The sequence below is a fragment of the Anolis carolinensis genome, unplaced genomic scaffold (genome assembly GCF_035594765.1).
Source record: "Anolis carolinensis isolate JA03-04 unplaced genomic scaffold, rAnoCar3.1.pri scaffold_10, whole genome shotgun sequence".
In the NCBI taxonomy this organism is placed as follows: Eukaryota; Metazoa; Chordata; class Lepidosauria; order Squamata; family Dactyloidae; genus Anolis; species Anolis carolinensis.
In genome coordinates, this window is record NW_026943821.1 from 1,198,105 (window position 1) to 1,225,604 (window position 27,500).

Consider the following 27,500-nt stretch of genomic DNA (forward strand, 5'->3'; position numbering starts at 1 on the left):
TTGCTGTTTACCTTAAAGCAGAAACGGTCAGAACATTTTTATATATATAGACTAGCTGTGCCCGGCCACGCATTGCTGTGGCGAAGTATGGTGGTATGGGAAATAAAGTACTGAGGAATTGGTGGTAGTTAAGGTAAAGGGTCCCCTGGGCTGAGTGGGTTGCTAGGAGACCAAGTGAGCAGAGCTTAGCTTTCTAACTGGCAGCAATTGGATAAAAACAATTATTCCTCTCCCTCTAATTAGGACTTCATTTTTCTTTTCTTTTTGTTGTATCAACCTAGAGGCATGGATAAGGGGTTATGCTGTCAATTTTCGAAGTTGTGGGGTGTTTACTTTTGTTGTTTTGTCCGCTGCCGTGATGCCATCATTCTTTTATATATATAGATAGCAACAATCACAGAGCCAACCTAAAAACTTTAAACCTTGCATCGATTCCAGAGTGTCTTTAACCACTTCCATATTTCATAATTTCCAGATTTCTGAGGGTTTTTCTAGGATGAACGGATCCGATTTTACGTTTGAAATTTATATATTGTAATTTATATTGTATTTTTAAATAGTTTTAATTGTCTTGTACATTGTTTTGATACTGATTTTGTATGGGCATCGAATTGCTGCCATTACTGTAAACTGCCCTGAGTCCCTTCGGGTGAGAAGGGCGGAATATAAATGTTAGAAATAAATAAATAAATGATAAATTTGCACAGTACGGACCCATCGAGATGGGTGCTTACGGCAGTTCTGCCTTATCATTAGCTGTGATAACAATAAAAGGCTTGTTTTATTGCTCTCTTGGAATTCTCTCCTTTAATTAATTCAGGGCTCCTCCCTACCCAATATGACCTTAAATGAATCTATTGCACTTTATCTATTTAAAAATTTGTAACTCATAATGTGCACCTTGCTTATCCACTATTGCAACCTCATTGTTTTTAATTCAATGTTTGTGTTTTTTCGGTTGCTGTGTATATATTATTATTGTTTTTTGTTATTGTTCTTTGATGCTTCATATTTTATTTTATCATTGTTTATTTATGTATTTATTTACAGTATTTATATTCCGCCCTTCTCACTCAGGGTGGATTACAATGAACACGTTTATGGCAAACATTCAATGCCAACAGACAAACAACATTCAGTTTTAGACAGATACAGAGGCATTTTAACATCTTTCCAGCTTCACGATTCCGGCCACAGGGGGAGCTGTTGCTTCACCGTCCATTGGTGGCTGTTCTTCCTCATTCTTTTCCTCATGTTTTGCTGGCAGTTTTATGGTGTTGTAGATTAGTTAAATTAGCCTCCCGCATAAAGCGTACCTAAATTTTTCCTACTTGACAGATGCAACTGTCTTTCGGGGCTGCATAGGTCAACAGCAAGCCGGGGCTATTTTTTTTAAATGGTCGGAGGCTTAACTCGACCCGGGCTTCGAACTCATGACCTCTCGGTCAGTAGTGATTTATAGCAGCTGGTTACTAGCCAGCTGCGCCACAGCCCGGCCCCCATTGTTTTGTATCTGATTTTGCTGTAAGCTGCCCCGAGTCCCCTTCAGGGGAGATGGAGGCGGGTTATAAATAAACTTCTTCTTCTTCTTCTTCTTCTTCTTCTTCTTCTTCTTCTTCTTCTTCTTCTTCTTCTTCTACTTCTACTTCTACTTCTTCTACTTCTTCTACTTCTACTTCTTCTTATTTACTTCCCCTCCGGGCCAGTCCCCAACATTGGTAACATATTTATGCAATATGTCTATTACATCTTAGTGCAATATGTCTATAACATTTTTGTGCAACATGACTATCAGTCATATTTTTGCACAATATGACTGTCTATAACATTTGTGTGCCATGTTTCAGCAAAATTGTTTGATTTTTGGCAGATCCACAGGAGGAGGAGGAGCCCACACCGGTTGGTAAGTCCCAGTGTCTTACTTTCCCCGTTCATCTGGCCTGGCTTCGCAGGGTTGGTTTTCTTTCAAAGCAATGAGAGGAAATATGGTTTCCGGGGGTTGGGGTGGAGTGGCCCTTCGGGGTGTGTTTTGTATGTATGTTTTGCATGTTCTCATGCAAAATGTGGGAGGCAGATGGAGGCGCATTTACACATGCACACAATGGGGAACAGGGTTCGGAAGATGCTCCTCACTTGGCCCAAACGACAAAGCCAAGCATTCCCGCACCACAAGCATTTGCTTCCTCCTTTGCTTTGATTTGTTGTTGACATTGACCATACAATTGCACAAGAGGACCTAGAAATGTGAGAGAGTTATTCTCATTTGATCTTCTGGCACAGTTCTATGGCAGGCTTCCACCAGATGCTAACCACAGAGATGTCCTAGAGGATGCAGAAACACCAAGAAGTGTTGTCGAAGGCTTTCATGGCCAGAATCACAGGGTTGTTGTATGTTTCCTGGGCTGTATGGCCAAGTTCCAGAAGTATTCTCTTCTGACGTTTCACCCACATCTGTGGCAGGCATCCTCAGAGGTTTTGAGGTATATGAAGGATGATCCCCAAGGAAGAGAGGCTGTGGCGCAGGCTGGTTAGCAGCCAGCTGCAACAAATCACTCTGACCAAGAGGTCATGAGTTCGAGGCCCGCCCGTGCCTGCGTCTGTCTCTGTTCTATGTCATGGCATTGAATGTGGTTTTCTGGGACTTCCACTTAAAATCTATGGTATTCTTCTGTTGAGAGTCATTTGTTTCAATAAGGATTTCATTTCCATGGAAATCTGGGAACCAATCCCCTACAACAGAGGTATTGACTCTGCCAGCTTTTTGGTATTGACCCTATTGCCAGCTTGCCCAATGGCGAGGGATTCTGGGAGCTGAAGTCCAAAACACCTGGAGAATCACATGTCTGACACCATTGCCCTACAGATATCGGCTTCGGCTTTTATGGGCATGATTTTCGAGGAAACCTGCAACCAGGCTTCCTTTGGGAGAACATGACTCAGAGGTCCAGCTGTCATCTTGTGCGTAAAGACCTTCAAGGACCACAGTTCTGTCAGTGGTCCCCAAAAAGACAGCTTGGGTTCTCCCTGACCCTAGAATCGTCAGCCTCCAGATCCTGAACAGTTGAATCTGAGACAGGCACTTTTGAAGCAGCTGTGCTTCTCTGCTCTTCCTCTGCCTTTGTGCTTCTTTAATCAAGCACACTGGAACTCTGTACCTTTGCCAAGCACCCTTGGTGGTTCACTTATTATTGTTCCAAATTATTTGCAGTTACTCACACTCAGACAGTCACAGCAGAAAAGAGAGATTAAGGACACGGTTAGGCCTTTTATCTCATTTGCCATGTGTGTTTATCTCTATGTTGACACCTCCAGATATTGCACCTGTCTCACTTGACTGGAAGTGTTGTTCTGGTCCAACAGTGATTTTAACCTCTCAGTTACCCATGCTACCAGGCACATGTCTTGGGAATGATTTCTCCTGGCATATAGCTCCAACAATAAATTCTAACCATTGAAGTTGTTCTCCTCTGAAGGTCTCCTCTTTGCCTTTACTCTTGGGGCAGCAAAGCCCACAATGTCCTTGCTAAGACCAGACCAGTCTGGATGGAGAGTGATGTGCCACGCTCTGCATCATGCACTTTCCTCCTTGCAGTCCGGGGACGCAGCATGATGATCATCGCTGGCATTGTCCTTGGGAGCGTGGCTGTCACGGGGATTCTGTGTCTGGTGCTCTCCGTGATTTACTGTAAGTAAAATGCTGGCAGCTGAACAGCCCTGGTTCTCTTCTGGATGGAGGAAGGAATTTTGTCCTCTTGTGTTATTAAAAAATCAACCCCCTCCACTCTAGTAATAATACCTATACATTTATAACCTACTAGCTGTGCCCGGCCACGCGTTGCTGTGGCGAAGTATGGCGGTATGGGAAATAAAGTATTGAGGAATTGGTGGTAGTTAAGGTAACAGGTAAAGGTGCCGGCCTGTTTATGTTGGATAAGTGAGACTCTACTGTATATTTATAATCTTATATTATCTGCTTAGAACTGGATTATATGAGACCCCTTCTACACAGCTGTATAAAATGCACACTGAAGTGGATTATATGGCAGTGTGGAGTCCAGATAATCCAGTTCAAAGCAGATAATATAAGATTATAAATGGGTTATATGGCTGTGTGGAAGGGCCTTGAGTCTACACTGCCATATAATCCAGTTAAAATCAAATAATTTGTATTTTATAGGCAGTGTGGAAGAGGCCTAAGTGAGGCCTAATTCTGCCTGTCCCCTGGGCTGAGTGGGTTGCTAGGAGACCAAGTGGGCGGAGCTTAGCCTTCTAACTGGCAACAATTGGATAAAGGCAATTATTCCTCTTCCTCTAATTAGGACTTAATTTTTCTTTTCTTTTTGCTGTATGAACGTAGAGGCATGGATGAGGGGTTGTGCTGCCAAGTTTAGTGTTTCTGGAATGTGTAGTTTTGCTGTTTTGTCCTAGGCCGAAATTTCATTACCCTTTTATATATATAGATTTGTACAGATCTTATCTAGGTCTCAAGCCCCAGCCCAGCCCCAAACATTCCTGGGAGGATTAATCTAACCATTTACCAAGCCTAAGAGATAAACTGAAAAACTGATTGGACATTACAGAGAGCTTCCAGCCAATGACTTGGCCATGGTGGCCCACACCTTACTTACGTCCAGACTGGCCATCCAGTCTCTGATTGAAATTCTCCAAAGAAGGAGACTCCCATTGGACTCCAAGGTGGTCTATATTCCATTAATGAACAGCTCTGATGTGGAATCTCTCCTGCAGTTTGAATCCATGGCTCCATTGTGTCCGGTTTAATCCAGAATGTATTTCCATCTGATCTCTCCGTTCCTGTTGGGAGCCTTCAAGGCATTTCCAACCCATGCTGACCTTACGATGACCATATCATCAGGTTTTTTTGAGAGAGATTTGCTCAGAAGGGGGTTTGCTTCTCTTTTGAGGCTGAGAGTGTGTGCCTCACCCAAGGCTCCCTAGTGGATTTTCAAATCCAAGAATGAATTCGTACCCTGGTCTCCAGGATCACGGCTTGATGCACATGATGGTAAATCTACTCCAGGCACCAATCTCTCCAATGTACTGAACCAGTTTAAGAGTGGAGAGCTCAGGTGGAAATCTATAGTATATTGACCCTCCATTGGACTTCCTTATTGAAGATTTTGTCATTTCAATTTATTTTAAAGATGGGAAAAGCCTTTACCTCTGTTTATGTATTGTCTGTCCCTTTTAATTGTATAACAGCATTGAATGTTTGCTGTATATGTGTTCTGTAATCTGCTCTGAGTCCCCTTGGGGAGATAGAGTAGAATATAAATATATTGTTGTTGTTGTTGTTGTTGTTATTTAGGGTCCTAAAACATATTGATGGATCACGCCTGAAGAACGGAAGAGAGAAAAATAAAACCGACCACAGTCAAGTCATGAAAATGGATGGAAAAGCCAGATTATTGAAATCATATTGATCTCGTCCAGGTTCCAGTTGGTACCATTTGAGAAATACTCCTCCAAAGTTTCATCCATTGCACTGATGGACCATTTAATGACAAGGCCTTGCCCACAAATAAAATGGAAGAGACACCCCAAGGTTGCTTATGTGGATTCTGTTTCCCTTAGCTTAATTTCCAAGCACAGAGAGGAAGCCAAATTGAACGGTCACATCTCTCTTTATGAGTCAGGATTTTTTATATATGTTAAGTTCAAGGGAAAAAGACCCCCATGATAGAGGGGAAATGCAGGTTTTTCACATCTCTTGGTCCTCCAGTATGACTCTCTGGCAGGGCTGGTCCAAGGTAATTTTCAAGTGTAGGTGAACAGAATTTTGGTGCCCCCCCCCCCCCAAAAAAAACCAATCACTAAAAAAAAAGCATTGGATAAGCAAAAATGTTGGATAATAAGGAGGGATTAAGGAAAAGCCTAAATAAAGAACAATACTCTGAAAACGGGAAATCCAGACAGGAAACAATCATGGCCAGCTAACACCTCCCAACCAAGGATGCCCCCAGGGAGGAAGCAGCCAGGCTTTTAATCTGCAAGGCCATTAAACGCTAATCAAGATGGCCAATTGCAACATTCACACTATCCTCAGACAAGAGCTCTTTCTCCCACCCTGGACTTTCCACAGATATATAAACCCCACTTACTTAGCTTGCAACAGACTTCAGAACCTCTGAGGATGCCGGCCATAGATGTGGGTGAAACGTCAGGAGAGAATGCTTTTGGAACATGGCGAGGATTGGTGAGTCCCTAGTATCTTTTCTCCCAATTAGACACTAGAGACTGGAGTTCCAATTTACAGCTCTATTTCTGGCCAGAGCATAACTGAGGGTGACCAGTAAAGCAAGGAATCTGCCATGAGATCTGAGACACAGCTCGGCATTTTATAGTCCAAAACAAAAACATGAGCGCATAATAATAATAATAATAATAATAATAATAATAATAATAATAATAATAATATCATAAAATCACAAGTTGAACACTTCCCAAGCGTTTAGGATTGTTTATTATTATTATTACCATTGACACAACGACATTGTATGACACAACAAACAAGATAGATGTGCTGGATTTCGTATCACAAAATCACAAGTCGACCACTTCCCAAGTGTTTAGGACTGTGTGATGTATTTTTGGATTATTATTTTTTATGACACAGCAAACAAGACAGATATGCTGGATTTTATATCACAAAATCACAAGTCGAACACTTCCCAAGTGTCTAGGACTGTGTGATGTATTTTCGGATGATGCATGCAGATCCCAGTAGGGTGGCCTTTTGCAGTTGGCAGCTCGTGATTTTGTCAATGTCTATTGTTTCCAAATGCCGGCTGAGATCTTTTGGCACGGCACCCAGTGTGCCCATCACCACCGGGACCACCTGCACTGGTTTCTGCCAGAGTCTTTGAAGTTCAATCTTGAGGTCCTGAGAGCGGCTGAGTTTTTCCTGTTGTTTTTCGTCAATGCGACTCTCACCTGGGATGGCGACATCAGTGATCCAAACCTTTTTCTTTTCCACAACTGTGATGTCTGGTGTGTTGTGTTCCAGTTATTATTATTTTATTATGACACAGCAAACAAGATAGATATGCTGGATTTCATATTATTATTATTATTATTATTATTATTATTATTATTATTATTATTATTAATAATAATACAGTAGAGTCTCACTAATCCAAGCCTCGCTTGTCCAAGCCTCTGGATAATCCAAGCCATTTTTGTAGTCAATGTTTCCAATATATCGTGATATTTTGGTGCTAAATTCATAAATACAGTAATTACAACATAACATTACTGCGTATTGAACTACATTTTCTGTCAAATTTGTTGTATAACATGAAGTTTTGGTGCTTAATTTGTAAAATCATAACCTAATTTGATGTTTAATAGGCTTTTCCTTGATCAGTCCTTATAATCCAAGATATTTGCTTATCCAAGCTTCTGCCGGCCCGTTTAGCTTGGATTAGTGAGACTGTACTGTAATAATGTGTTCCAGTTATTATTATTATTATTATCAACACAACGATGTTGTATGGCACAGCAAACAAGATAGATATGCTGGATTTCGTTTCGCAAAACCACAAGTCGAACACTTCCCAAGTGTCTAGGACTGTGTGATGTATTTTCTGATGATGTGTGCAAATCCCAGTAGGGTGGCCTTTTGCAGTTGGCAGATGGTGATTATTATTATTATTATTATTATTATTATTATTATTATTATTATTATTATTATTATTATTATTATTATTCCCTTTCTCATCTGGGACTCTGTTGTCCAGTTAGCCCTCTCCCATTCTCTATCCCTGCATTTCCTTTTTTTCCTGCCCAGGTGGAGGAATTATCTGACATTTTTCCTGGTTGATATGGAAAATATATTGTGTTAGTTTGGGCCAATCAGCTCTCCCATCTGTTGAGCTCCTTTTGATCCTGCGAAAGAGTGAAAGGGCTTCACGTGAAGCACAGCAGACAACTCTGGGAGGGTGAGAGTGGCCTGACGGGTGGCCTGGCCGGAGGAGGAGGAGGAGGAGGAGGCTGATGGGAACGATGGGAATGCTCGTCCTCGTTCCAACCCTGCCCCCCCCTCCCTCCCTGCTCACTCGCTGAGCTCACAATGGCCCCCCGGAGACGTGCGCAACGGGACCTTTTCCGAGGAAGAGATCGAGGGGAAGGGAAGAGAAGGGGAGGGAGGGGAAGGCGCCCCCAGAACAGCGGAGGAGAGGCCGGATGGGGGTCCTCCTCGGGAGGAAGGGCGGGTGGCCCCCCTCGCTCCTGGCAGGTGAGGAAGGGAAGGGTAAGGAGAGAAGGAAGGAAGGAAGGAAGGAAGGAAAGGAGGGAGGGAGGGAAGGAAGTAAGGAGATAGGGGAGGAGAGAAGGAAGGAAGAAGAGAAGGAAGGAAGGAGAGAAGAAAAGAAAGAAAGGAGGGAGGGAAGAAAGGAAAGAAGGAAGGAAGAAGAGAAGGAAGGAAAGAAAGAAGGAAGGGAGAAAAGCAGGAGAGAAGGAAGGAAGGAGAGAAGGAAGGAAGGAGAGAAGAAAAGAAAGAAAGGAGGGAGGGAAGAAAGGAAAGAAGGAAGGAAGAAGAGAAGGAAGGAAAGAAAGAAGGAAGGGAGAAAAGCAGGAGAGAAGGAAGGAAGGAGAGAAGGAAAGAAAGAAAGAAGGAAGGGAGGGAGGGAGGGAAAGAAGGAAGGAAGAAGAGAAGGAAGGAAGGAGAGAAGGAAGGGAGAAAAGCAGGAGAGAAGGAAGGAAGGGAGGAAGGGAGGGAGGGAGGGAAAGAAGGAAGAAAGGAAGGAAGGAAGGAAGGAAGGGAGGGAGGAGAGAGGGAAGGAGGGGGAGAAGGAAGGAGAGAGAAAGGAAGAAAGGAGAGAAGGAAGGGAGGGAGAAAAGAAAAGAAGGAAAGAAGGAAGGAAGGAAGGAAGAAAGGAGAGAAGGAAGGGAGGGAGGGAAGGAGGAAGGAAGGAAGGGAGTAAAGAAAGGAAGAAAAGAAGGAAGGAAGGAAGGAAGGAAGGAAGGAGAGAAGGGAGGGAGGGAGGGAAGGAGGAGGGAAGGAAGGGAGAAAAGAAAGGAAGGAAAGAAGGAAGGAAGAAGAGAAGGAAGAAAGGAAGAAGAAATGGAGAGAGGAAAGGAGAGAGGGAAGGAAGAAAGGGAGAAAAGAAAGCAAGGAAAGAAAGAAGAAGAGAAGGAAGGAAGGAAAGAGAGAAGGAAGGGAGGGAGGAAAAAAGGAGAGAGGGAAGGAAGTAAGGAGAGAGGGGAGGAGAGAAGGAAGGAAGGCAGGAAGGCAGGCTAAAAGCGGGGACAGAAAGACTTTGGGGATGTGTTTGGAGACCCAGAGGCTTCTTTCAGATGTGGGCCAGATGTTGGCTTGATGGGCTTGGCCTCAAGTGGCTGCTTTGCTGGGCGTGACCTCCTCCTTCCCTTGTTCTCTGGACAGCCTTCGCCCTGAGCCTTTGCTTCTCCTTGACCGGAGCCTACATGGAGCTGACAAATATCGTGATGAATCCATCTCAGCCGAAGGAAGGGGGGACGGTCCGCCTCACCCCCAGCATCCTCCCTTATAAGCCCGTGAGCTGCCGCTGGTACCGACGGGAAATGACCGACAACAACACCATCCTGGCCTATTTCTTCTCCCCGAGCCCTGCAACTAGGAAGCAGCCCAAATACACCGGGCGAGAGACCATGAGGCCCGACTGCTCCCTTGAAATCACACGCCTGAACATCACCGACACGGGAAACTATATAGTCCTGATATATGGCCGTGGGGGAATTCGGGCGGGGAGCGTGAGGCTTGTGATCCCAGGTAGGCTTCCGTAACATTTGGTACAATATACCAGGGTTGAATGAAAAGGCATGCCTCCGCCTTCGTTACTTGGGTTTGGATGGAAATATTTCAATAAGTCAAATGCAGAAATAATCCTTAGAATGTGCTCTTTAACAACCACAACGGAGCCTCCGGTGGCCTAGGGGATAAAAGCCTCGTGACTTGAAGGTTGGGTTGCTGACCTGAAGGCTGCCAGGTTCGAATCCCACCCGGGGAGAGCGCGGATGAGCTCCCTCTATCAGCTCCAGCTCCATGCGGGGACATGAGAGAAGCCTCCCACAAGGATGGTAAAAACATCAAAAACATCAGGGCGTCCCCTCGGCAACGTCCTTGCAGACGGCCAATTCTCTCACTCCAGAAGCAACTCAGGTTGCTCCTGACACGAAAAAAAAAACAAAATAAAAAAACAACCACAACAACTATTCACTTTTCCACATCATCACGAGACAATTGGGTACATTTCTGCCAATGATGAACAAGTTTTCTGAAGCCGTCATGGAGGACGTCTACACTCTGTTTCCGCAACCAGCGTCTCACAGGACCCATTGCGTAGACATCTTCCGATAGCCAAGCAAAGCAATAATGTGACCCACAAGTTCTTGTGAAATGCCGATTAGGCTTGAAATTTCTCTCTGAGTGATACAACGATCGTCCTGAATCAATCTGTCAGCCTTTTGCTTGTGAAACTCGGTGGTTGCTGTCACAAGACGTCAACTCTTTGTTTGTCACACAAGGCAGATATTCCCACCTCAACACCTTTAAACTTACTCGCCCAACGACGCACATCACTAACAGTTTGCATTCTCTGATGAATCTCCTTTGAGGTGACACCTTATGCTGTCAAGAATTCAGTGACTGCATGTTGCTTAAGTCGCATTGATTGACCGTCTGTGCAAGGTTCCATACTTTGCACTTTAACAACACAACCGTTCAATGCTAAGGCTTCCCCGTCTGTGCAAGGTTCCATACTTTGCACTTTAACAACACAACCGTTCAATGCTAAGGCTTCCCCGTCTGTGCAAGGTTCCATACTTTGCACTTTAACAACACAACCGTTCAATGCTAAGGCTTCCCCGTCTGCGCAGGGTTCCCTACTTCGCACTTTAACAACACAACCGTTCAATGCTAAGGCTTCCCCGTCTGTGCAGGGTTCCATACTTCGCACTTTAACAACACAACCGTTCAATGCTAAGGCTTCCCACCAAGTGGAACTAACTGTAGAGGAGAGTCTACTGAACAAGCCAGGACCTGCCGCATACCAGGACTGCCATCTGTTGAGTTACGAAGGTGGAGGCATTACTTTTCATTCAACCCTCGTCTCTTATGTTATGCGTCATATGACTCTCTCTCTGTAACATATTGGTGCAACATGACTCTCTATAATGTTTCATGCAATATGGCTCTGTAATGTTTTGAGAAATATGAGTATAACATTTTTGTGCAATATGTCTATAATGGTTTAGTGCAATATGACTCTCCAAAATTTTCTGTGCTGTGACTATCATATTTTTGTGCAATATGACAATAATATTTTAGTGCAGTATGACTCTACCATGTTTTTGTAAAATATTGACTCCCCAAATTTTTTGGCACAATAACTTTCGATAATATTTTCGTGCAATATGACTGTAAAGTTTCTATGAAATATGACTCAATATGTTTTCATGCAATATGGAAACTTATAACTTTAGAGTGAAATACGTCTGTAACATTTTTGTCCAATATGACGGCCGGTAACAGTTTTGTAAAATATGTTTATAACATTTTTGTACATTATGTCTCTAGCATTTTGTGAAATATGGTGGCCTCTAACATTTACAAGCAATATGTTTGTAATAGTATTGGAAAATATATGGAATATCTGTAACACGTTTATGCTATATGTGTGTATTATCTGTTAGTGAAATCTGTCTGTATGACTTTTGCTCAACATGACTATCTGTCACATTTTTATACAATAATAGCTTTGCCCGGCCACGTGTTGCTGTGGCTTATGGGAATCATTTGTTGGCCAGGTGGAATAGCAGTGAATAGTCTTGCAGCTTAAAAGCATGGCTGCTTTCTACATAGGGCATGCTTGCTAGGCCAGGTTGAATGGGACAGAGTAGCCTCGTGGCTTCAGAGCTTGCGGGTTTTCTATTTAAGGGAAATCTTGGTTGGCCAGGTTGAATAGCATTGAACAGCCTTGCTGCTTGCAAGCCTGGCTGTTGTAAAATCATAACATAATTTGACGTTTAATAGACTTTTCCTTACTCCCTTCTTATTATCCAACATATTTGCTTATCCAACGTTCTGCCGGGGTGTTTATGTTGGATAGGTGAGACTCTACTGTATATTTATAATCTTATATTATCTGCTTAGAACTGGATTACATGAGGCTCCTTCTACACAGCTGTATAAAATGCACACTGAAGTGGATTATATGGTAGTGTGGACTCAAGATTATAAATGGATTATAAAATAGCTGTGTGGAAGGGCCTTGAGTCTACACTGGCATATAATCCAGTTCAAATAAAATAATCTGTATTTTATAGGCAGTGTGGAAGAGGCCTGATTGAAGAGGCCCTGGGCGTCATTAAATGGCTGAGTGGCTTGCTAGGAGACAAAGTGGGCGGAGCTTAGCTTTCTAACTGGCAGCAATGGGAAAGAAACAGTTATTCTTCTCCCTCTAATTAGGACTTTATTTTTCTTGTTTTTTTATGTAAAAACACAGACCGAATGACTATGTCTTTTGTGGCCAAATTTGGTGTGATTTGGTCGTGTAGTTTTGCTGTTTAAGTTAAGGGAAAAACTATCAGAACATTTTTATATATATAGATGACTGTATATATCCTTTGTGTGCCATGTTTCAGCAGAATTGTTTTCTTTTTGGCAGATCCAAACGATCCCAATGCACATGGTAAGTCACAGCGTTTCTTTTTCCCCTTTCCTCTGACCTGGTATTGCAGGGGTGGTTTTCTTTGAAAGATGCTCCTCACTTGGCCCAAATGACAGAGCCAAGCATTCCAGCATTTCAAGAGGAGTGTCATTTTCATGGAAATGGAGACCTCCAAATGAAGAAGGCCTCTCCTGATGGCCCATGTGGTCTCTTCCAACTCTACTATTCTATGATTCTATGATTCTAAGGCTTCCTAATATTTTTGCAAAGGCTATAAAGCTGAACATCAGGCCTAACACTAGATAGATACCTACCAATATAATGGCCAGAGCTTAAAGCTTACTATGAGACCAAAGCTTAACTCTTAACATGGGGCATGCAATAAAATGTAGGCCTCAATATGTGATGACACAGTTAAGGAGTGGAATTACCTGTGCCTTCCTGGGGCTGAGAGAGTGTGATTTATTATTTCATTCTATTATGATTGTTACTATTACATTTATGATTTTACGCTATTTATTATTATTATTATTACATTTATTATTTTACTCTATTATTATTGTTATTACATTTATTATTTTTCTCTATTTATTATTTTTATAACATTAACCGCCCCCTGGTGGGTGCTGGAGCGATCCAGGGGGTGGTGATGGCACTTATTAGGACATGGGGGCGGGGCCAGAGGAGGGGCGGAGCCTCTTCCCAAGTGCCAGAGATAGGGCTGAGCACCTGAGGCTCCTGTCAGGACACAGGGGGTGGAGCTAGAGGAGTGGGCGTGGCTTCTTCCCAAGAGCCCAAGACAGGGCTGAGCATCTATACCTCTCCTGAGGCGCTTGTTGGGACACAGAGGGCGGAGCTAGGGAAGGGGGCGGGGGCCTTTTCCCAAGAGCGTGAGACAGGGCTGAGCCTCTATATTTCTCCTGAGAGGCCTTTTAGGATTAAAGGGTGGGGCTAGGGGTGGGGTGGGGCTCTTCCCAAGAGCCTGAAACAGGGCTGAGCCTCTATATTTCTCCTGAGAGGACTTTTAGGATTAAAGGGTGGGGCTAGGGGTGGGGGCGGAGCCTCTTCCCAAGAGCCTGAGACAGGGCTGAGCCTCTATACCTCTCCTGAAAGGCCTTTTAGGACTAAAGGGTGGGGATAGGGAAGGGGGCGGGGCCTTCTTCCAAGAGCCCGAGACAGGGCTGAGCCTCTATACCTCTCCTGAAAGTGCACGTGCATATATACATATATACAATATAATTTACAATAATATATTATAATATATTGTATATGCATATGATATTAATAATATTATTTTGTAATACAATATAATACCAATAATACAATACAATAACATTAATTATATATTATATATTACATGTAATATTATTATCAATATTACAATATATAGATATAGTACAATAAGGTAATTTATTGCCAGTATTGTGCTATGCTAATAATATAATATTGTATGTAAATTTACTTTGTAAGCCGCTCTGAATCCCCTTTGGGGTGAGAAGGGCGGGATATAAATGTATTAAATAAATAATAAATAGAGCGAGAGCTGATGAGGTATGATGTCCTAATCTAATCCTCTGGGAATGTCCAGACCAGGCCAGTCTGGATCGAGAGTGATGTGCCATGCTCTGCATCATGCGTTTTCCTCCTTGCAGGCCGGGGACTCTCCACATCAAACATCCTTGCCATTATCATTGGGAGCATAGGTGGCGTAGGGGTCCTGTGTGTGGTGCTTTTCCTCATGTACCGTAAGTAAAACCCTGGGAGCTGAACAGTCTCGGTTCCCTTCCAGATGCCCCTTGTGTTATTGAAATATTTATTTATTTAGTTGCTGTATTTACGGTTGACCACCCTCCTCTAATACTAATAACTGTAAATTTAAAATATACTTTTCTAGAGCTTGGCTGGGTCTCAAGCCCCAGCCCAGCCCTAAATATTCCTGGGAGGATTAATCTTTAAAAAGCAGCAGAAAGGTTCTTTTACTTTGTTCACAATGAGACAGAGTATACCTCCTGAACAGTCCTGGTTCCACTCCAGATGGAGGAAGAAAAAACAACCCCTGCGTTATCGAAAAATCAACCCCCTCCTCTAATACTAATAACTATACCTTTATAACATATTTGTACAGATCTTAGCTGGGTCTCAAGCCCCAGCCCAGCCCCAAAGATTCCTGGGAGGATTAATCTTTAAAAAGCAGCAGAAAGGTTCTTTTACTTTGTTCACAATGAGACAGAGTATACCTTCTGAACAGTCCTGGTTCCGCTCTGGATGGAGGAAGAAAAAACAACCCCTGTGTTATCGAAAAATCAACCCCCTCCTCTAATACTAATAATTATAAATTTATAACATATTTGTACAGATCTTAGCTAGGTCCCAAGCCCCAGCCCAGCCCCAAAGATTCCTGGGAGGATTAATCTAATCATTTACCAAGCCTCAGAGATAAAGTGTAAAACTGGTTTGGGAGGAAAAACCCCGTCAGGTCAGACAGAGCAAACAGGAAAAGGTCTTTCCTTAAGATGCAATTCAGAATTAGACTCCAGGGGCCCCATTATCTTATCCTCAAACAAATCTCCCTCTTTTCCCCTCTTTCCTGTTAAGACAACAATGCACAATGGTATTGAAATCATTATTTTTTCCAATCTGTCACTGGAGGACAATCCTTGCATGCATCTTTGCTTTATTAATGAACCATCAAGGGTGAGGAGTCACATATATATGCACAGGAACTGGGCACCCAAAGAAACATGAACTATATAAAATGTGCTTGGGAAACTATTGGGGGTTGAACATCCAGGAAGCCAGCCCAATATCCAGCTGAGAGGGAATCCTCTCAGGTAAGCAAGGCCTCTTTAGAGACATTTACATAAGATGTGTCTTTTGCCTCTGGGATTGACATCTATTATAAACCCCATAATCCCATCCTGGACTAATTCAGGCCATTTCCCAAGTCTTGCCCTTTTCCCAAGTCTTACTGAGAGAATCTTCCAAATGGCTCCAGCTTTAAATGGACAAATAGCAGTTTCCATTTTTCCCGACATAAGGGAGACTCCATCCACTTCTAACAACACAGGGGGTCCCCAGCCAATGACAGCTCGGATCCTAGCTCGACCAGTAGGGTTGAGTAGGGAGAGGGTCTGATGAATAGCTACCAAAGGGGATAAAATGCTTTGCACTGTATTGTACGATATATCCCTTCTTTTTGCGATTACACTGTTCTGACATCCATCTGGCCAGATGAATAAAACCTCTGCTTCTGCCTCCAAACTTGGTCCCATTTTCCCTTGCTTTCCATGCACCCCCTTGTAGCAGATAGCAGATTAGAAGAAGATCGGCAGGTTTTTCTTACATAACTTTTTATTTTAAAATTGTAATACACCCACCATATACATTACAAACATATACGCATATATATGCATAGACAACCTGCCGCCCCCAGTACAATTACCCTTTAACCCGCCCCAAGTCTTACCCACCACCTTGGCTTCTGTCACTGGTCCCCGTGGAGTTTATGCACATTTTATTTAACCCTCTATACTTCTAGCTCTTGGTAGCTTTCAGAACAAAGATGCTTACTCTGTTTATGGTGGATTTTTCTTGTCCTTGCAAGAGGAAAGTCACAAGATCATTTCTGTTGGGAGACCTAAAATTGGATAGTAATGGATGTAAATATCTGTATCGGAATTCAGTATATGCTGGACAGTCAATCAAAGAATGTTCGATATCTTCCACCATCTGTTCTCCCCAAACGCAAAATCTCTCACTTCTTGGGATGTTACAGTAGTGCCCAGTTTGCATAATAATACCGATTTGTTCAAACCTAGCCCTGGTATATATTCTTTTTAAGGGTAACGGAATAGTCAGATAGTGTTCTAAATGCACATTCATTTTGCGAGAAGCTAAAAACTTTGTGGCAGAAGGTCTACCTATACTTGTGAGGTCCAATTGAGCATAGATATCACAAGTGCATTGCATGAGCATGTGTTTTGCCCTGGGTCCAAGATCGTTCAGAAATTGTAAATTTTAGTCATCTCGTTGTTTAAGGCCATAACCCATGATTTGTGGACATGCTGGACATGATCCTCTAAACATAGGTGAGGAAGTCTACTGGAATTCACCCGATTTACCATTGACCAGTAATTAAATCGTCTCATTAAAATTTGAGCTTTTACTGGGAGCATTCCTAGCTCCGCCTTTACTGCAGCTGTTAGCGTTGTTCTGGAGACCAAGGAGGATGCGAAGATGCTTGACTTGGAAGACTTGGATCTTGGCCAAATTGGTGTGCCCCCAAGTTTCAGCCCCGAATATAAGTGTTGGCATTATTTTTTTCTTAAAGATTTCCAGGGCGGGTCTGATTGTGCCTGGGTATCTATGATGGTACAGCTTGTAAATGGAACCTGCTGCTTTCGTTGCTCTTTGTATAGCATGAGTAATATGATTAGACCAAGCACCAGATGATGAAAATGTAATGCCTTGATATTTGTAACTATTAGTTTGTTCCAAGAGTACGCCATTCAAGGTCCAAATGTACCATTTCCTGTTTTTTCCAAAGACCATAATTTTGGATGTATCCTTGTTCATAGTTAGCGAATGTAGCTCACAATACAAATTGAATTTTGCCAGAGATCTTCTCAGTCCCACTGGAGACATTGCCATAATCACCATATCATCAGCGTAAAGTAATATGTTGATAGTTCTGGACAGAACTTTAGGGCCATATAGACTGTCAGAGGAGAATGTTTTCACAATGACATTTATATAGAAGTTAAAGAGAAAGGGGGCTAATATGCACCCTTGTCTCACTCCAGTTGACATTTTGTTTTCATTGCTCAAGGTTCCACTCGGTCTTAGCCTGACTTTCAATACTGTATCAGAATACAACGTAATGATTAAAGTAAGTAATCTTCTGTCAATGTTTGTGGCAGCCAGCCTTTCCCATAATGTGTTGCGGCAGATTGTGTCAAATGCTGAAGACAGGTCTATAAATGCTGTATACAGACTCATCTCCCTTGAATTATATTTTTGGATTATATGCTGCAGAACAAAGCAATTATCTATGGTTGAACATCACTGTCGGAAGCCTGATTGTTCTACGCAGAGAATATCGTTTGCATTGGACCATTGCTCAATTTTAATCAAAAGATATTTTGCATAATTTTTTGCTGTGATGTCAATCAGGCTTATAGGCCAGTAGTTCTTTGGGTTGGTTTTCTCTCCATTCTTATGAATAGGGATGATGATACTTATCTGCCAGCCTCTGGGGGTTGGTGCTCATCTCCATTTCTAAGCCAAAGAGCCGGCGTTGTCCACAGACACCTCCAAGGTCATGTGGCCGGCATGACTGCATGGAGCGCCGTTACCTTCCCACCTGAGTGGTACCTATTGATCTACTCACATTTGTATGTTTTCGAACTGCTAGGTTGGCAGAAGCTGGAGCTAAAAGCAGGCGCTCACTCCGCTCCGAACCTGCAACCTTTTGGTCTGCAAGTTCAGCAACTCAGCGCTTTAACACACTACACCACCAGAGGCTCCATTGAGAATCTTACTTGTCTCAGTTTTGAAGAAACTAGTTGCCAGAAGACCACTGAGCTCTTTAAATGGAAGGCAGAGTTCAGTTCACTCCAGATTTTTATATTGTACTAGCTTGGGGACCCGGCGGTGCCCGGGTCATTTGAGAAAGGCATTGTTTGCCTGTGTTCCAAATGTAGTTTAGATCCAATGTCAGCTGGGTTCAGTGGGTGCGGGTAAACTCCAACTCCCATATGCAAGTCCCATCGTCCATGGTCCATCCCCCTCCAAACAGTGCCAGGATGTAGAGTAGGTCATGGGGGCTCTACGTACCAAGTTTGGTCTTGATCAGTCATTTGTGTGGGTTGCGGTGCTCTCAGGAAGTGAGTGAAGGTATTGCAAGTCCTATCGTCCATGCTCCATCGTCTTCCAAACTGCACCTGGATGTAGAGTGAGCCATGGGTGTTTTCTGTGTCAGGTTTGGTCTTGATGAGACATTGGTGGGGGTGACAGTGGCCCTGGGAAGTGAGTGAACATACTGCAAGTCCCATCATCCATGGTCTAAGCTCTTCCAAACCTCACCAAGATGTAGAGTGGGTGATGAGGGCTTTGTGTACCAAGTTTGGTTCTTATTCATCATTGGTGGGAGTCACAGTGCTCTCAGTGAGTGAAGGTATTGCAAGTCCCATTGTCCATGTTACATCCCGTGCAAACAGTGCCAAGATGTAGAGTGGGTCATGGTGACTTTGTATGCCAAGTTTGGTCTTGATCAGTCATTGGTGGGGGTCACAGTGGTCCCGGGAAGTGAGTGAAGATACTGCAAGTCCCATCATTCATGGTCCCTCCTCCTCCAAACTGCACCAGGATGTAAAGTGGGCCACGCTGCACCTGCGTGTCAAGTTTGATACAGTTTTGTCATTCATGGGCATCATATTGGTCTGTGGTAGGTGAATTGGATGAAGGTACTGCAAATCCCATAATCCTTGGTCCATCCTCCGCCAAACTGCTGCAGCATGTAAAGTATGTCATTTGGGATCTGTGTGCCTGGTTTGGTTCAGTTCTGTGATTTATGGCAGTTGCTGTGGTCTCAAGAAGTGAGGGAAGGTACTGCAATTCCCATCATCCTTGGTCCATTCTTCCCCAATTTGCACCAGGATGTAAAAGGGGGTCACAGGGGTTCTGTGTGTCAGGTTTGGTCCAGTTCCCTCACTGGTGGGCGTCACAGTGGTCTGTGGGAGGTGTAGCATTCGAAAGTACTGCAAATCCCATCATCCATGGCCCATCATCCCCAAACGGCGCCAGGACGTAAAATGGGTCATAGGGGTTATGTTAGGATTAGATTCCCAAGTGATTCCCAAAGTGGCACTACCGCCCCCTGGTGGGTGCTGGAGTGATCCAGGGGGGCGGTGATGGCACCTATTAGGACACGGGGGCGGGGCCAAGGGAGGGGCGGGGTCTCTTCCCAAGTGCCGGAGACAGGGCTGAGCACCTGAGGCTCCTGTCAGGACACAGGGGGTGGAGCTAGAGGAGTGGGCGTGGCTTCTTCCCAAGAGCTCGGGACAGGGCTGAGAATCTATACTCTTCTGAGGTGCTTGTTGGGACACAGAGGGTGGAGCTAGGGAAGGGGGAGGGGCCTCCTTCCAAGAGCCTGAGACAGGGCTGAGCCTCTATACTTCTCCTGAGAGGCCTTTTAGGACTAAAGGGCGGGGCTGGGGTGGGGTCTCTTCCCAAGAGCCCAAGACAGGGCTGAGACTCTATACCTCTCCTGAGAGGCCTTTTAGGATGAAAGGGCGGGGCTAGGGGTGGGGGTGGGGCCTCTTCCCAAGAGCACGAGACAGGGCTGAGCCTCTACATTTCTCCTGAGAGGCCTTTTAGGACTAAAGGGCGGGGCTAAGGGTGGGGGTGGGGCCTCTTCCCAAGAGCCTCTGAGGCACTTGTTAGAACACGGGGACGGGGTATAGAGGCCCCGCCCCCTCCTCTAACCCCGCCCCCTGTATCCTGGCAGGCGTCGCAGGACAGGGATAGAAGCTCAGCCCTGCCTCAGAGCTCATAACTCCGCCCATCCCAGTCCTGGCTGTCCATTTGTGGCCCCGCCCACCTCCCCTCGCAGCCCTGCATCTTGGACTAGGAGAGAGGCTCAGCCCCGCCCTCTTGAGCAGGAGCCACACCCACCTCTCTAAGCCACACCCCCTTTTCAGGGGGCTCTGAGTAATATTTTTTCTGGAAAGGGGACGGTAGGCCAAATAAGTTTGGGAACCACTGGATTAGACGAAGCTGCTTTTATCACTTCACCACATGCAACAGCTTGCGGGTTACGTCAATATTCTTCAATGGCTATTAAATTGACTGCCTGCCATTTTAGTCTCTTTCATTGAAGTGTGGACATGGAGTGTATGAATTTCACATCCAAGGCATTTGTTGGACATATATCGGAGTGACTGTAAATAGCTGCTGCCAGTGGTTGATGGTCACTTTCTTCCCTTGGTTTGATTGTAACCTTGGAGAAGAACTCAATGAATTCCTCAGAGACGCATATATAGTCCAGAGTGCTAATGGATCTCGTTGAGTGATAAGTAAAAGGATAAGAGTATTTTTTACTTGCCGCACTTAATATGTAAAGATTGAATTTGTACAGTACAGAAACCAGCTCAATCCCTGCTTTATTTCTGACCGTGTCTCTGGAGTTCCATTCAGCATTGAAGGCCAGGTCATCCTTGGGGATTAGTACAATTAGTACAATTGTGGATTCTTTCCAAGATTCTGAAATCTCACCTTTTTCCAAGACTGTTCATTACAGACACAAGTTTTGGTGTCAGCTCTTCCTTAAATGTTTTGTAGTGAAGTGGCAAAAGGCCATCCGGGCCAGGAGCTTTATGTGGTCTAATCTTATCTATTGTTTCCATTAATTCATCCAGTGTGATTAGTCTATCTAGATTGGCTCTCATTGCTTCCGTTAATCTTGTATTCTTAGACTTGTTAACTGAGAGGTCTTGCCTAAATCTTCATGTTCGTTTTATAGCTTTCAGTAATAATTTTTAAATACTTTCTGAATTTGTTGCAAATTCATAATTGTTTCGCTGTTGTGTTTACTTTGTGCCTTTCAGCTGCCAGGCAAGTAGTTTGCCTGGCTTGTTTGCATTCTCAAAGATGTAATACCTATTGTATCATTAGCAATCGACAAATCGTATTGCTGGCGTAAGTTTTTCAATTCTGCTAAAATTTTCGCCCCCCCATAGTCCTCTCCAGCTTTATTTCCTTTCCTCTAATCTTGACTAATAATTCTAGTTGCTTTTTATTATTATCTTTGTACCAAATTGAATTTTGCTGAATTAATATCCTTCATTATGGTTTTCCCAACCTCCCAAACCACTATCATCTAGGTTTTCCTTAGTGTTGTTTTTCAGGTAATATTTTAATTCTGTTCCAATTTTATTCCTTTGTGTTTTTATCCTCAGAATATAATCATTCATTCTCCATACACCCCTGCTGCTGTTTTCCTGTCTTAGTTTCAATAGAATCAGATTGTGATCAGCAAATAGTCTTGCTAGGATCTCTGCCTTCTCTGTTCTACAGATGATGTTTTTTGTACCGAAATCATGTCAGTTCTAGAGGCTGATCTGTGTTTGTGGGAATAACATGTAAATTCTCTTCCAGTTGGATTAAGGGTTCTCCAATATCATACATGTATTGATGTATTTCTTTCATAAAGGAACCCGGTAATTTACCTCTTTTCTTGTGTTTTTTGATTCTGTTACTCCTATCTAACTTTGTGTCCATAACCTCATTGAAGTTGTTTTATGACCTTCTCTTTTATCCTGTTTTCATGGTTTTTATTTGTACAATTGTGTTTGAATTTGTTTTTACTTGATTCTCATGTTGTTCTTGTTTTTATATTATTATATTTTATATTATATACCTTCTTTTTCTTTTGTTTTTCTTTTCCCATGTTAGCCGCCTCAAGTCCCTTCGGGGAGAGGGTGGCAGGATATAAAAATAAAGTATTGTTATTATTATTATTATTATTATTATTATTATTATTATTATTATTTATTAAGTCACCCAGCCAAATCATGTCTTTCTCACTGTACTCACTCTGCAAGTGTATTGTAAAATTCATTTTGTTTGATATTGAGGGCATAAATACCTACTAGGAGAACCAATTTAAGAATCCTACCTTCCTTATCTGAGAAGATTACCTCAGGTTTCAAGTATTTATTGCAACCCCATTGGTTTTCTATATATAAATATAAATTGCAACCCCATTGGTTTTCTTATGGTTGCATGAGGTGAATAAATGGCCTAGTCTTCCTTGTTCCAATAGATGAATATCCCTTTCTATCATGTAAAATTCTACTAAAAATGCTATGCCAGGCTTAACTTTTTTCAAGAAATAGAATACCCTCTTGCGCTTTGACCCAATGTTTAAACCATTTGTATTATAAGAAATAATATTCAAAAATTTGGTGTCCATTTTAATGGTGCATTTTATCATTACCCTGCTTCCCCCACCTCCCTAGACATGTCTCTCCTTAAAGCAGTGGTTCTCAACCTGAGGTCCCCAGATGTTTTTGGCCTACAACTCCCAGAAAGCCCAGCCAGTTTATCAGCTGTTAGGATTTCTGGGAGTTGAAGGCCAAGTAAACTTAATCTCTCTCTCTCTCTCTCTCTCTCTATATATATATATATATATATACTAGCTGTGCCCGGCCACACGTTGCTGTGGCGAAGTATGGTGGTATGGGAAATAAAGTATTGAGGAATTGGTGGTAGTTAAGGTCAAGGGTAAAGGCGTGGAGTCCAGATAATCCAGTTAAAGCAGATAATATAAGATTATAAATGGGTTATATAGCTGTGTGGAAGGGCCTTGAGCCTACACTGCCATCTAATCCAGTTAAAATCTGATAATTTGTATTTTATAGGCAGTGTGGAAGAGGCCTAAGTGAGGCCTAACTCTGCCTGTCCCCTGGGTGAGTGGGTTGCTAGGAGACCAAGTGGGCGGAGCTTAGCCTTCTAACTGGCAGCAATTGGATAAAAACAATTATTCCTCTCCCTCTAATTAAGACTTTATTTTTCTTTTTGTTGTATCAACCTAGAGGCATGGATGAAGGGTTGTGATGTCAATTTTGGAGGTTGGGGGGTGTTTAGTTTTGTTGTTTTGGCGGTCGCCAGGATTCCATCACTCTTATATATACAAATAATAATAATAATAATAATAATAATAATAATAATAATAGTAATAATAATAATAAGTTTATTTTTATACCCCGCCACATCTCCCCGAAGGGACTCGGGGCGGCTTACATGGGGCCTTGCCCAACACAACAATGTAACAACAACAACAAGCCAATAAAACACACACACACACACACACACACACACATATATATATATATCTTGCTCAAACATAATCAATTGCTACCCAATTTCTTCCTCTTCTTCTCCTCCCTCTTCTTCCGGAGCCATTGATGTTTCTTTCTCCTCCTGCACAGGCTCCTTTTCTTCTTTTGATGGGAATTTATGATTTCGGCCCGAGATCTCTTTCATATTTCTCTCTCCTATGTCCTTGTCTTTCCTCTTCTGGCTGAGCCTCTTCTTCAGCAGAGAAGTTCTTATGATATTTCCTTAAGAATTGCTCAGCCTTCATGGTGTCGGAAATAGAATGTCTCTTGGTGTTGTAATAAAAGGATACTCCTTGGGGGCAAAGCCATCTGAAGGATATCTTCTTTTTTAGTTTACTCAACAAGAAAGCAAAATCTTTCCTCTTTTTCAGGAGTCTTCAGAATTTTATTTCCCTCTATTATAATCGGGGATTTGAATTGTTTATTTATTTATTTATTTATTTACAGCATTTATATTCCGCCTTTCTCACCCCGAAGGGGACTCAGCGCGGATCACATTACACATATTAGGCAAACATTCAATGCCTTTTAACATAGGACAAAGACAAACAACAACATAGCTCCGAGCGGGCCTCGAACTTATGACCTCCTGGTCAGTGATTCATCGCAGTTAATTGCACTGGCTTGCTCTCCCGTCTGCGCCACAGCCCCGGGCCAATTGTTTCTTCAGAGTAATATCTTTGAATGTTCTTGCAACAAAATACACAATGCAGAACTCACTCTGTAACATGAGGATATAGAATTCATCATCATTGAGAGATCATCTTCTCCCAACAGTTCTGCTAGCATTTTGGCTATAAACTCCTTCAAATTGTCACCTTCTTCCCCCTCTCGGATCCTTCGTAGTCTTAAGAGTGTTATCAGCAATTTTAGTTTTGTGATGGCATTATTATCCAACATACCCTCTTGCTTATCATAAAAGAGTTGTTGAGCCCCTTCTGTTTTTTCAAGCCTTTTTGAAGTAAGTTTCTGATCATTGTCCAATTTATTTACTTTTGCCTCAGTCTGTTCTTGACGTACAGAAATTTGTTTAATTTCTTGGGTAACAGCCTCCATCGAGGTCCTAAGTTCCATAAACATAGTTTTAATTCCTAAAAGCGTTTTATCTGATGACTGACTTGATTTTTTTTTTTGCTTTCTCTGACATATTTGTTGCTGCAGCCTTTCAAGCTAGGATGTGATTAGACCCCTCGTCGTCTTCGGTGACCCTTTATCCATAGTTGATTACGGCCTGAAAGCGTTTTGTTCAAGGACTCGGCAGCAAAGATAGTTTCCTGTTTGAGAAATGGAGTTGTGCTTGGGAAGGGGCGGAAGAGAAGCCAGGTTCAGCCCTCCATCTTTTTCAGAGTTTAAACCATCGTTTTTAAAAACAAAGCAGTCTCCTTTCAGCCAATATGAACCTGGCCTTTAAGTTGGCAGTCTCCCATCAGCCTGAAAGTGAGGCTGAATATTTATTGCTTCAAGTTTTCTTAATTGCAGCAATCAACTTGATGGCTCTTCCCAGGAGGCAATTAAAGATCGTAAATCTTACAGCACTCAAGCAGGAATGTACAGACAGACTTTAACAGGTTTCCTTTTGTGAAAGCACCACGTGTATAGTGGGATTTTAAAGAAAAAAAATATTAAAATCTTAATTTTTATTTGTTGGGTGTTGAAAGCGTAACGGAGAGGGCATCTCACGGCGGGAGCTATCTCTACTTGAAGATCCAACAAAATGATTTTCTGCAGACCAACTCTCCTTTCTCTGTCTTGCCCAGAGATGAGGAATCTGAAAGGAAAAGTTGAATTCTCCTCTCACCGCTCACGATTTCCATGCTGCTGCCTCTCTCAGCTCTCAACCCAGAAGAAGATGGGCAGGTTTGACCACCTTGTCTTCTCCTTCCTCCAGGTACTTCTCCCGAAGGAGTTCCGTCATTTTCTTCAGTCCTCACTCTCAGGAGAGGTAAGGCAGACCATCGCCTGAGCGGAAAAGATGACAGCTTTCCATCTCCAGTGGACGGATAAAGCCTGAAGAACGGAACACAGCAAAATAACACCAAGAACCATCAAGTCATGAAAATGGACGGAAAAGTCAGATTATTGAAATCATATTGATCTCGTCCAGGTTCCAGTTGGGACCGTTTGAGAAATACTCCTCCAATGTTTCATTCGCCGCACTGATGGACCACGCAATGACAAGGCCTTGCCCACAAATAAAATGAAGTAAACACTCCAAGGTTGCCGTTGTGGAGTCTATTTTTCCTTTAGTTTAATTCCCAAGCACAGACAGGAAATCTTTATGAGTCAGGATTTTTCAGCTGCTAAATACGGACCGTCAGCTCTCGACATTTGTTAAGATCAATCAAAGAGGGATAATAATAATAATAATAATAATAATAATAATAATAATAATATACTTTACTAGCTGTGCCCGGCCATGCGTTGCCGTGGCTTATGGGAATCATTTGTTGACCAGGTGGAATAGCCATGAATAGCCTTGCAGCCACAAAGCCTGGTTGTTTTATTCTTATGCGAATCCTTGTTTGGTGAGATGGAATACAATGGAATAGGCTTGCTGCTTGGAAGGCTGCGTACTTGCGTTCTAGAGGAATGGTTTTTTGGCCGATTTGAATTGCACTGAATAGCCTCACTGCTTCAAAGCCTGGCTGCTTTCTATATAGGGGCATCCTTCCTTGGGCAGGTTGAATGGGACGGAGTAGCCTCGTGGCTTCAAAACCTGAGGGCTTTCTATCTAGGGGAAATCTTGGTTGGTCAGGTTGAACAGCACTGAATAGCCTTGCTGCTTGCAAGCCTGGCCGCTTTCTACCTTGTGGAATCCTTAGTTGGCCAGGTTGAAAAGCAATGGATAGTCTCAGTGTGGCAAGTAAGAATGCTGCAATTAACATTTAATGGCCTTGCAGCTTCAAAGCCTGGCTACTTCTTGCCTGGGGGAATCCTTTGTTGGGAGGTGTTAGCTGGCCCTGGTTGTTTCCCTTCTGGAATTTCCCTGCGGAGGTCATCCACCAAGGTGACCAAAGCCGTCTCAGTACTATGACCAGGTCTAAAGCCGGACTGAGATGGGTCCAGAAAATCGGTGTCATCCAGGAAATCCTGGAGCGGTGAGGCGACCACCCGCTCCAGGAGCTTGCCCAAGAAAGGTAGGTTCGAGGTTGGTCTGTAATTGCTCAACGTGGTCGAATCAAGGGAGACCTTCTTGAGAATGGGCCTCACTATTGTTGGGAATCACCCTGGACTACTCAAGTCTAGATGTAGTTAGATAGATGATAGAGTTAGATGGAGGGAATCCTTTCCCTGTTTCCAAAGCATGCCTAGACAGGCTTTACTGTGTTTCACTCACATCCCTTACTTTGAAGTTAGTAGAAATGTGAATCTCCAGGGACACTAACTTCTCATTGGTCAGAATGTTTTATGGCCCCAATAAACTGGACCATGAAGTTGGAACCATTTTGGTTCTTTCTTCTTCTCCCTTTATTCTTCTAGCTGACAAGAAGCATCTTGCTTTCTCTCCTGGCAAGATGTAACTATTTAGATGTTTGCTATTTCCCCTTTCTTATTTTTCCTTAGAAACCAGTCTATAGTAGTCTAGACAGCTCTCAAGCCTTTCTATCTGCAATGGAGTTCTTTTTACCTGAATAAATACTTTTTGAACTTTTACTGAGACTCTGCAGTCCATTGCAATCCTAAATGGTCAAAGGCTTCTCTTGCTCGCCCCGTGTAAGTAACTGCTGCATTTGAAAGCTTTTGCTTTTGCTACTCTGCTGATTTTTGGTGTTATCTCCCCCAGAGAGGGATGCCATGAGCCACAGATGCAGGCAAAACGACAGGAGAAAGTGCTGCTAGAAGATGGCCATACAGCCTTCGACAACACAGTATTCCTACAGCAATGCCTATTTTGCAGGGGAGACCTTGGGAGACTCTGGCCCCTCCTTTG

General features: G+C 43.1%; 1 protein-coding gene across 4 annotated transcripts; it reads left to right on the plus strand.

Moving 5' to 3' along the window:
* Positions 1 to 8,094: 8,094 nt before the first annotated feature.
* On the plus strand, positions 8,095 to 25,784 carry LOC103281925 (carcinoembryonic antigen-related cell adhesion molecule 16). 4 transcript variants are annotated; one of them, XM_062962488.1, is made up of 6 exons: positions 8,095 to 8,254; positions 9,404 to 9,769; positions 12,666 to 12,689; positions 14,321 to 14,413; positions 17,497 to 17,556; positions 24,731 to 25,784. In XM_062962488.1, exons 1-5 carry the CDS (start codon positions 8,203 to 8,205, stop codon positions 17,511 to 17,513), a joined length of 552 nt encoding a protein of 183 aa, XP_062818558.1. In that variant the 5' UTR covers positions 8,095 to 8,202; the 3' UTR covers positions 17,514 to 17,556; positions 24,731 to 25,784. The 4 variants fall into 4 exon arrangements, with proteins under 4 accessions (XP_062818558.1, XP_062818560.1, XP_062818557.1 ...); XM_062962490.1 differs by having other exon boundaries at positions 25,458 to 25,784; XM_062962487.1 differs by lacking the exon at positions 17,497 to 17,556.
* The last annotated feature ends 1,716 nt before the right edge of the window (positions 25,785 to 27,500 follow it).

Excerpts from the sequence above, each read along its gene's own strand:
- LOC103281925 (XM_062962486.1), top strand. The coding sequence starts at position 8,203 with ATGGGGGTCCTCCTCGGGAGGAAGGGCGGGTGGCCCCCCTCGCTCCTG. Across the intron at positions 9,770-12,665 it reads CGTGAGGCTTGTGATCCCAG|ATCCAAACGATCCCAATGCA; the intron begins GTAGGCTTCCGT and ends TCTTTTTGGCAG. Across the intron at positions 14,414-25,457 it reads GGTGCTTTTCCTCATGTACC|GTACTTCTCCCGAAGGAGTT; the intron begins GTAAGTAAAACC and ends TCCTTCCTCCAG.